Here is a 9855-nt window from a genome sequence, read left to right as displayed (position 1 = left end):
GAAGAAGTTATACCACACTATAGACACAAATTGCAAACTGATAAATGTAGACTCCCCAGAAGATGGAGTCCATGATGGTGATTTTCCCTTGGCCAGAGAAAGCCCCAGCCTGACCCACCAGGGCCTCCTGCATCACCTCATAACCACACAGGATGATGGCAGGCCCCAGGTAGACTGTGAAGACGTCCCCATATTTCTCCCACGGCTTCAGAAGCAGGGTCCAGATCTCACTACCTCACTCAAGAGAAGGGTCTTCCATTCTCACTGCTGGGCCACACCTTGCAGTGTTGCCTAAACCCCAGTGGCTGCAGCCTTATCAGGGAAGAATGGAGACTTGAACTTCATGGGTTCAAGACCCTCCTGCCCCCCCATCCTAGACCCAAGTGTCCTTGTCTCTCGGCTTTTCCAATAACTTCCCCAGATTTGAATTTTAGGAACTACACAGACTCCTCACACACCATCTCCGGTACCTCTCCTCCATTTCAACTCATGGGAATTCCAGAAGCTTCTCTAGTGGGCATATTGGGCCAGATCATGCCTGGAAGAAGAGGATTCCCAAGCTGTTCTGCAGAGTCCCACCCAAAGTCTGACCCCCAACTGCCTTGCTGCCTGTGGCCTGTTTGCCTTTCACCTGCTCCCCTCCCCATCTCACTGCCTGGAAGGACTTTAGAGAGCCCTTGTGGTCTGTTTGCAAAATGTTCCCCAGGAAAGGCAGGGACCAGGCGCCAGCAGGGAGGTGGCCCTGGAACGTGGGGCAGCCCCAGATCCAGAGTAGCAAGAGGACAGTGAGGGCAATGAGGAGCAGGAAGGCTGAAGGCACCACGGTCCTCACTCCACTTGCCTTCCAGTCTGTTCTTCCTCTTAAAAGGCAGGTTGCTCTGCTGTTTGTTGTTTTATTTCTGTGGTTGGTAGGGGAGGGTTGCCAGGAATCTCCCTTGGCAGAGTTCCTGGTGACTCTTCAGAGGCTCCAGGGAGCCCAAGATGGCAGGTACTGCAGAAGCCAAAAGTTTAGCATCTCAGAGTTGAGTCCTAAACCCAGCTTCCCACTGGCCACTAACTGGCTGGAGGTATCTTCCTGGGCAATGTGCTTGAACATACAGCACCTCCCTCAAGAAAAGGTGGTGGTGCCAGCTGTTGGAATGTTTAGTGTGGTTTCAGTGCAAGGGTTGCTCTTCGCCAGTTTTGTCAGAGGGTGGCATTGCAGCATGAGGCATCAAGAGTAGCTGGCAGGTGGAATTGGGGGCATCCTGCGCCCTTTGGGGATGGGAATTTATTCTGGATATCAGAAGAGAGTAAGATATGGAGAAGGCATCATGGACTGATGGAGGAAGCCTGGTTCATTTTGGGTGGTGAGGGGGCTGATTTAGCCATTTATTCATTTATTTATTCATTCCTGAGCAAACATTTTGAACACCTGTCATGCCACACTCTGCTCCAGGTGCTGAGAATACAGTAATGAACAAGACAACAGGTTGGCCCTTCAGAGAGATGGCATTGAGGTGAGAGAGGAGTTCTTACCAGAAGTCCTTCTGGAAAGATCTCTAGGGACCTGACAATAAATATGTCATACACAAAATGGCACAAATCACCTCCTGACCCAGAGAGGTAAGGCTTGGGATGTTTATTTGGTTCTCAGGGGATTTGAAGGGATTCCAAGTTGCCAGTGTAGAATGAGACAGCTCAGGGGACACAGGCTGACGAGGTCCTTTCATAGAGGAAAGAATCAGAGAGGCAGCTGAGGAGGAGGACGAGGGAGGACTGTGGCAACTTCCAACTGTGGTTTGCAATGTGGATGCACCTCAAGAATAGTGAGCAAAATGAAAGAAACCAGACACAAAAGATCACCTATCGTATGATTCCATTTATGTGAAATATTTAGAACAGCTAAACTCATAGAGACAGAAAGCAGATTGCTGGGGGTTGGGGGAAGTGGAATGGGGAGTGGTACAGGGATTTTTAGGGAGGTGATGAAAATGTTTGGGACCAGATGGTGCTGGTTGTACAACATCGTGAATGAACTACATTCCACTAAATCATACACTTTAAAATGGTTAATTTTATGGTATGTGAAATTTTATTTTAGCTTAAAAATATAAGTATGAAAAAAAGCAGCTGTAATAAAGAGTTTGGGTTCTAGAGGCAGAGTGTGAATCTTGCTCCTCCAGTCACTAGCAATGTGACCTCAGTCAACTGATGCCATGGTGGGAGGATACTGGCTTGCAGCAGGTCTGTCACTGGCAGGAAGATGTGCAGGGACTCAGGGGCCATCCTTTACAGAGATGGGAACTCTTAATGACCCTGGAATCCTTTAACCCTCTTCCCTCAGCCCCTTCAGCGGGGCACGAAGCTGATTTGGTATGTTGGGGGCACTCTGCCCATACCACTCTCCCGGGGTGTGAGGTCAATGTCCTCAGGAGCAACAGGGCTGGCCACAGAGAAGTTCTGGAGGATGGTGGTGAAGAAGAGGAACAATTCGTTGCGGGCAATGCCTTCGCCAAGACAAATGCGCTTCCCTGTGGGCACAGAAGGTCATCAGTGTGGGCACGGGTGGGACACCTAAGCCCAGAAACCTGTGTCCATTGCAATAGATTTGCATGGGATTGAACTTTAACCTACAATTCAGTTTTTGGGAATTTCCAAACCCTCTGAAACTGGGTGAAAATCTTTGGGTGGATGTGCCATGTTTATTTTTCTAGGAGAGAGTTTGTAGCCTCTATTTCCAAAGGGTTCAGTGGCCCCACAGGGTATAAGAACCCAGTCCTGGTTAGATGTGTGTGTGTGTGCACGTGTGTACCTCTGCACATGTAGGACTGATTTTTAGTGTTCATCTCTCCTATGGGGAGAATTGTTTCTTTGCTCAAATAAATTCTGCCAAATATAATTTGCTTAAAGTGTTTCTTTTAACAAACCAAAGAGTGGAAAATGGAAATAGGTACAAGTCAGAGCATGTCAAGCTCTTCCTCAATTCCCCAGTGCTGGAGGACAAATGCAAACTCCTCCCCAAGCCTTCCCTGCCCAGCTGAACACTTCACCCTTACCCCTCCTAGAATCTACATCCCAGGATCACTGGGCTTCTTATAGTTTCTCTAATGTGCCATGCTCTTGCCACCTTCGGGCTTTGCCATTGCTGTTTCCTCTGCCTGGAACACTCTTCCAGTGTCCAATTGTTATTTGCCGATGAGGCCCCAGCTTAGAAGCCCGTTCCTTGGGTAAGCTTTTCCTCACCAACCCACAAAATGTGTCAGCATTTCCTATTTTGTGCTCCCAAAGCCCCCTTTAGAACACTGCTCATGATTGCGATTAATTATAATAATAATTTCACCTGTGAGCATTTACTTTGTGCCAGGTAGTTCTAAGCACATTGCAGGCATTAATTCATTTAATTAAGTCATTATTTTGTGATTGTATGATGAATGCCCACCTCCTCTGCTGGACTGTAAGTTTCCTGGGGCAGGAAATTTGTCTCTTTGTGACTCATTTGATGCATTATCTTCAGCTCCCAATAGAGCGCTGGACTCAGAGTAGTGCTCAATAGATTTTTTTTTTTTTACGAAAATTACTTCACTGAGATTTAGATAGGTTAAAATACTTGCACAAGGTTCTGCTCGACTTTAGGACATAATCTCACATCTCAAGCCCCCTTGTGGGATTGTAGTGAAGATGGAATGGGATAATGCTGGTAAAGTAACTGGAACATACTAGGTGCTCAATAAGCAAGTACCTAGGAGGGGATGGGACCTTCATTCTGGGTCAGGGAAGGGGATCATGGGTCCAGCTTACCTATACTGAAGGGGATAAAAGCTTCAGTCTTCTTTAATGCCCCGTTGGCATCCAGAAAGTGGTCAGGGTTGAAGGTGTCTGGCTCTTCAAAGTAATGTGGGTCGTGGAGAACAGAGCTCAAGATGGGAAATACTTCAGTGTTCTGAGAGGGGGGGTCACAAGATCAAAAGATATTGTCATTCCCTGGCCACCCCCATAATGTGGGTCGTGGAGAACAGAGCTCAAGATGGGAAATACTTCAGTGTTCTGAGAGGGGGGTCACAAGATCAAAAGATATTGTCATTCCCTGGCCACCCCCCCACACACACCAAAAAAAACACACACACTCACACAAAAACTAGGGGACCCTAGTGATAAAACCAACAAGAGGTTGAGTTTGGGGGCTAAGAGAACACAGGATGCCCACACCGGAGAGATGTGGGAGCCCAAGTGGACTCACCTTAGGGATGATGTACCCTCGGAAATGAGTGTCTTTGGTGACCATGTGGGGCACACCAATGGGGAGGAGGTCCCCAAATCTCTGAATCTCATGGATGACTGCATCGGTGTATGGCATTTTGGCACGGTCGTCAAGGGCGGGAGGGCGATGTGAGCCAATCACCTGTTCAATCTCCTTTTGGACTCTCTCTGCACAGAAAAGAAGGACCAGTTAACCCCATTTTAAAGAGGCATTTCAGCAAGGATAGTGCTTTCTATGAGCCAATGACCCAGGAAAAACATATAATAAAGGATTAGATCATTAATGTCCTTCAGAGCAAATCAGCTTGGGGTGAAGGAAGGAGGGAGGAAGCAATAAGAACTCTCGACCTTTGAAATCTAACGATGTTATAGATCCTCTCCCTCCTACATGCACAGGTACACACACATGCACACACCCCACAGTTTTGCATGGAATTTCAGATTAAGAACTTCAGACTATGAACTCGTCAAAATTCCCACTCTAAGATAAGTAGGAAATGAACTAACATTTATTGTTTGTGTATTATAGGTGAGATACTGTGCTAGGTCCTCAGGAATATAACAGTGGAATAAATCAATACCTTAATCCATGAACAACTGAATAAATAAATAAATACATCAATCAGCCCATCAATGGATAGATCAATTCATGAATGGAAAGATGAATGAATGAATGAATGAATGAATGAATGAACCAAAGAATGGATGTGTACTAACTTATCAAACAAGAGATGGATCCACTAATTAATAAATGGTCCTAGACAAATGAATCAATAAACCTGACTAATCAACAATCACATGAATGGAAGGATGGCTAGATTTATGGAGGAATAAGTGAATGAATAAATTAGTGAAGGAATGACTTAATAAAGGAATAAATAGATGGACAGATTGAATGATAAATAAACCAGAGATAACTAAATGAGTGAATTATTAAATGGACGAATGAATGAAAGATGAATTGAAAGACTGATTGATGGAAGGATTAGGAATAAAAGCTAGTTAATAGAAGGGTCCATGTATGCATGAACGAATGTGCCAGTGAATTAAGGACAAATAATTTGTTCAGCATATTACTGTTTCAAATAATTAACTCATGAATCTGTTAATCCAAATAAATAAGTGAAAGTCTTTGGATGAATCATAGATGAAAAACCAGTGAGTATACATACAAGTGAATGAATGAATAAAAGGATGGACAGTTGAATGGATAAAAGGATGGACAGTTGAATGAATGACTGCGTGAAAAGGTCAATGAAGTGATGGGGGAAAACAGTGGGAGAACAGATGACAAATTCTTCATTCATCCATCCACCAACGGAACTGGTCCAAAGTGCTGCTGGAATAAGAGGCCAGAGTTGCCTCTCTCATCCACGTAGGACCCCCATCTCCACTTCTGCAGCTCAGAACGGGTCACCTGGCCCACCTGTGACATGGGGGTATTTCAGCATGAGCAGGAAGCCATAGCGGAGAGTGGTGCTGGTGGTCTCGGTGCCAGCAAAGAAGAGCGAGAGCGCCGTGGTGATGAGGTTCTGATGGTGGAACTCGGTGTTCGGGTTGGAGGTCTCCTGTGTCGGAGGAGGGGAGGGCAGGGGAGGGTCAGGGGAATGGCAGCCTCGCTGCACGCACGTGCCTGTCTCCCTGAGAGCCCGCCCTCTGTTCCTGCGCTATCTGGCCTGTCCTGCTTCTCTATACTCTGCATGTCCAACCACGTGTCTCTGTCTGTACCACTCTCAGCCTCTCTTTACTCTGGCTCTGCTTCTGTCTCTTCCTCCATCTCTTTGGTGTGTTTTCTCTTCTTGTCTCCCAGTCTCTTTCTGCCTCTGGGGGTCTTTTCTCCTGTGGCTGTATTTTTGTCCATTGCCATGTGTTTCTTCCTCAGCCAGCCCCCTTCTCTCCCTTCTCTCTCTCTCTTCATCTCATTTTCTGCTCCCACTTTCTCCTTCCTTTCACTTCATCTTCCTTTCCCTCCCACATCTCCTCTCCTCCTGCTTCCTACTCTCCCCTCCCCCACCTCTCTCTCCCCTCCCCCACCTCTCTCTCCCCTCCCCGTCTCCCCCTCCCCTCCCCTCCCCTTCCCCTCTCCCTGAACCCACTTTGTCCATGCGGAGCAGGTAGGTGTCGATGTAGTCCCGGGGGGCACTGGGGTCCAGGGTCTTCCGGTGCTTCTCCACACTGCGGCCAATAAAGGCATTGATTTCCTGCAGGTTTTTGTAGACTTGCCTGTGTGTGCCAGGAAAGTACTTCAAGAAGTCAGAAAAGAGTTCAAACACCTGCAAGGAAGAAGGGGCGGTGAGCTATGCCTGGGCCTGAGCTAGCAGGTCACTCACTGAGAGGAGCAGCCCTTCTGGGCGCCAGCACTCCGAGGGGAATCTGTGACTTTCCACCTCTGTCTCTCCGTCTCTGGTCTCTCCGTGTGTCCATCTGAGCCCCTCTCCCACTGACTCTGTCTCCTTTGATCTGTTATTCTCCTATTTATGTGCATCTTACTCCCTCATTGTCTCTTTTCTTTGGTCTCCGCCCCATCTCCCTGTATCTCTCCCTTCCACTTCTCTTTATCTCCGTGTGTCTCACTTTTTTACTGTCTCTCTGTGCCTCTGGGTGTCGCCCTCAGCCTGTCTACCTGTTCTTCACCACGCTTCTCTCTGCCTTGCTGTGTCCAGCATTGATAAAATGATGCTTACAAAAGACGAGCCTCTCACCTGCTTAGGACTATTTATTGTGGAGCATATTTCAACTGCTTTGTCTGGTGATAAATGAGATACCTAGCTTGTTTAAACTAATTCCAAAAAATGCAAAAATGTATCTAATGAGATGTAAAATTCCTTCTTCATCCCTCCTTCCAGAGATAACCACTGTTAACTGCTTGGGGAGGTCTCCTTCCAGACTTTTCTTTCTCCACGGCTCTCAGTGGGAGGAGAACACTGGAACCGCCTGTTGGACTCCTCACAGGTGCTCACCTCGGGTCCCATCTCAGACTTTCAGGATCAGATCCTCCAATAAGAGACCCTGGGAATCCATATTTGTGACAACCCCACATGTGAATCTGACATTCGCCCTTGGTTAAGAACTATAGCTATGCTATTCTGCAGTTTATTTTAAACTAAATATGAAATAGGCATATTGCTAGGTTTAAAAAAAAGACACTTCATTATTTTGTTTTAAAAGAGCAGCATATTACTTTATAATCTGGGGAACATTTTTCAAAAAGCAGAAAGAGGGAGAAGAAATGGGGAAAAAAAAATGAAGAAATGTGTCCCCTCATTGTCATGTATCCTTGAATTTCTCCAGGTGAGGGACTTAGAAAGACAGAAAGACAAAGACACACAGGCAGCAGGGCCGGAAGAGCAGAGCCTGAGAGTCTGATTCGTGCACTCAGCCTCTCTTTTGCAAACTCTCTCTCTCTCTCCCTCTCTTTATCAGCTCTGTCTCTCAGGATCTCATCTCTGCCTTCTTTGTCTTGTTTCTCTTGTCTTCTTCTCTCTCTCCCAAGCCCTCATTTTCTTAGTCTGTCTCCGACTCTCTGTTTCTGCATCCCCATCGCCCCCTTTCTTTCTCTCGGTCTCTCCCTCCCTCCAGGTCTCAGTATCCCTGCCTCTGAGTGTTGTCTCTACCCTTCATCCAGCCCTAAGCTGCATTTATGGGCCCCAGAGCAGGTCATCCTTTTCTCCCGTCCTGAATGTTCACCTCCTGCCCGCCCTCCCTCTCCCCAACCTGGCCGAAGAAAGAGCTGACGAGCGAGAAAGTCTGGTAGAACATGTCCAACAGCCGCAGGAACTCTTCATCTTTGTAGTCAAAGCGTTCTCCAAAGACAATAGAGCAGATGATGTTGGCAGTGATGCACTGCAAGAGGAAGGTGGGGTCCAGGAGGGCTCCTAGGAGGAGGAGGCAGCAGGTCATGGGACACAGCTCAGGAACTTGGGAACATTTGCCTTCCATCTTGTCTCTGTGTGACTGCCACCATCGCTCAGTAATGACAATAACAGCTAGTACTCCTAGCACATATTATGTGCCAGGCCATATTATAAGCACTTCATATATTATTTTATTTAATTCTCACCACAACATTGTGAGGAAGATGCAATTCTGTTATCCCCATTTGGTAGGTGGGCAGACAGAGCTTGAGTAATCTGACCAAGGTTACACAGCTGTAGTTTTTCTGTCTCTCTGTCTCTGTCTCTCTCTGCCCACATATACTTCGCTGTCTTTCTTCTGCTGTGCATCTCTCTCCGTTTCACCATCTCTCTTTCCTATCTGGGACTCACCTTGAGATTTCTTCAGCTCCTTCACCAGACACTGAGCCTCCTCCTGAATCCGCTCCTCCACGCTCCGCTTTCCCATCCCAAAGTCTCTCATGGTGACCAGAGAGAATCGTCGAAGGGTCTTCCAGCGATCCCCATTGGCAAAGATCACACCTGGGGGTTCAGGGGAGGCATGGGTTGCAGAGGAAGTCAGGAGGAGCTCTAAGTCCCTCTCCACCCCTCCTCTTCCCTTCCAACCTCATCCTCCCTAATTCCCATCTTTCCCCCACCCCTTCCCAGTGCCTTTGAGGCTCTTACCATATCCCTGGAAGATTGGATCAATCATGGCGACTATCCCCCGGCCAGAGAAGGCCTCGCCTTGGTCGACCAGGGCTTCCCGTATGGCGTCCATCCCACACAGAATGACCACAGGCCTCCGTCCCAGGTACACCGTGAAGACATCCCCATATTTCTTTCGGAGCTGCCAAGCACACCCACACCCAGGGCTGCTATTAGTCAGTATATATCTCAGTTGTTAAACTATTAAGGTACTTACATCCCAGATTGTTAATTAGCCACCTTCCCTAAGACCCTCCTTGCAGGATGCCCTTCCCCCTTCCCAGGACCCAGAAACTAAAGGATTAACCCATGGCCCAGCCAAGGCCTGCCCTGGTGGTTGATGCCCTAAGCAGTACGAATGGTTAAATATTTCCAATATCACCCCTGTCCATACCCTTGAGTCTGCCCAGATCTCCCTCACATCTGAACCAAAGAATTATCCTTGTTGTAGTCCAATTTCAATCTTTTTGCCTCCTAACAATTTCCCAAGAGAACTGCCCTGAACCACCCACTTGGTAGACAAGAAGAGAAATTAATGGCCCTTGGGCAGTGATCATGAAATCTGATAAAATCATACTATCAGTGCAGCCACTTGAGAAACTGTGGGGCAGTGTTGAGTGAAGCTGAACACAGGTGTTCTCAGTAACCCAGCAACTTCACTCCCAGATACAAGCCAATGAAAAGGTGTATGTGTACTCACCAAACAAAATTAACAAGGATATTCATAGAAGCCTTATTATTTTTTTTTTCCTTTTTGTCTTTTTTCGTGACCGGTAATGGGATCTCAACCCTCGGTGTCGCGCCTGCACCGTGCTCAACCAGTGAGCGGACCGGTCTCTATATGGGATCCGAACCCTCGGCGGGAGCGCCACCACGCTCCCAAGCGCCATACTCTACCGAGTGCGCCACCGGGCCGGCCCCATAAAAGCCTTATTAATAAAATGCTTATCAACATGGATATAGAATAAATAAACAGTGAGGGATTCATACAATGGAATACTATACAGCAATGAAAAGAACAAAATACAGCTACACC

The 9855-nt window shown here is 47.2% G+C and overlaps 1 protein-coding gene across 1 annotated transcript in view; it reads right to left on the bottom strand.

The window, feature by feature from the left end:
- Nucleotides 1-2123: 2123 nt before the first annotated feature.
- LOC103600497 (cytochrome P450 2B4) overlaps nt 2124-9855 on the bottom strand; it is a 23178-nt gene continuing 15446 nt past the window's right edge. The window contains exons 2-9 of the mRNA XM_008584776.1: nt 8799-8961; nt 8505-8654; nt 7954-8114; nt 6336-6512; nt 5666-5807; nt 4220-4407; nt 3781-3922; nt 2124-2513 (exon numbers count right to left, since the gene is read on the bottom strand). Coding sequence (XP_008582998.1) covers nt 2332-2513; nt 3781-3922; nt 4220-4407; nt 5666-5807; nt 6336-6512; nt 7954-8114; nt 8505-8654; nt 8799-8961 — 1305 coding nt within the window. The 3' untranslated portion in view covers nt 2124-2331. The remainder of the gene's footprint in view (nt 2514-3780; nt 3923-4219; nt 4408-5665; nt 5808-6335; nt 6513-7953; nt 8115-8504; nt 8655-8798; nt 8962-9855) is intronic.

This window comes from Galeopterus variegatus, unplaced genomic scaffold (genome assembly GCF_000696425.1).
Source record: "Galeopterus variegatus unplaced genomic scaffold, G_variegatus-3.0.2 Scaffold3370, whole genome shotgun sequence".
In the NCBI taxonomy this organism is placed as follows: Eukaryota; Metazoa; Chordata; class Mammalia; order Dermoptera; family Cynocephalidae; genus Galeopterus; species Galeopterus variegatus.
The sequence above is the reverse complement of the archived record's forward strand: the minus strand, read 5'-3'. Positions and strand labels throughout refer to the sequence as shown.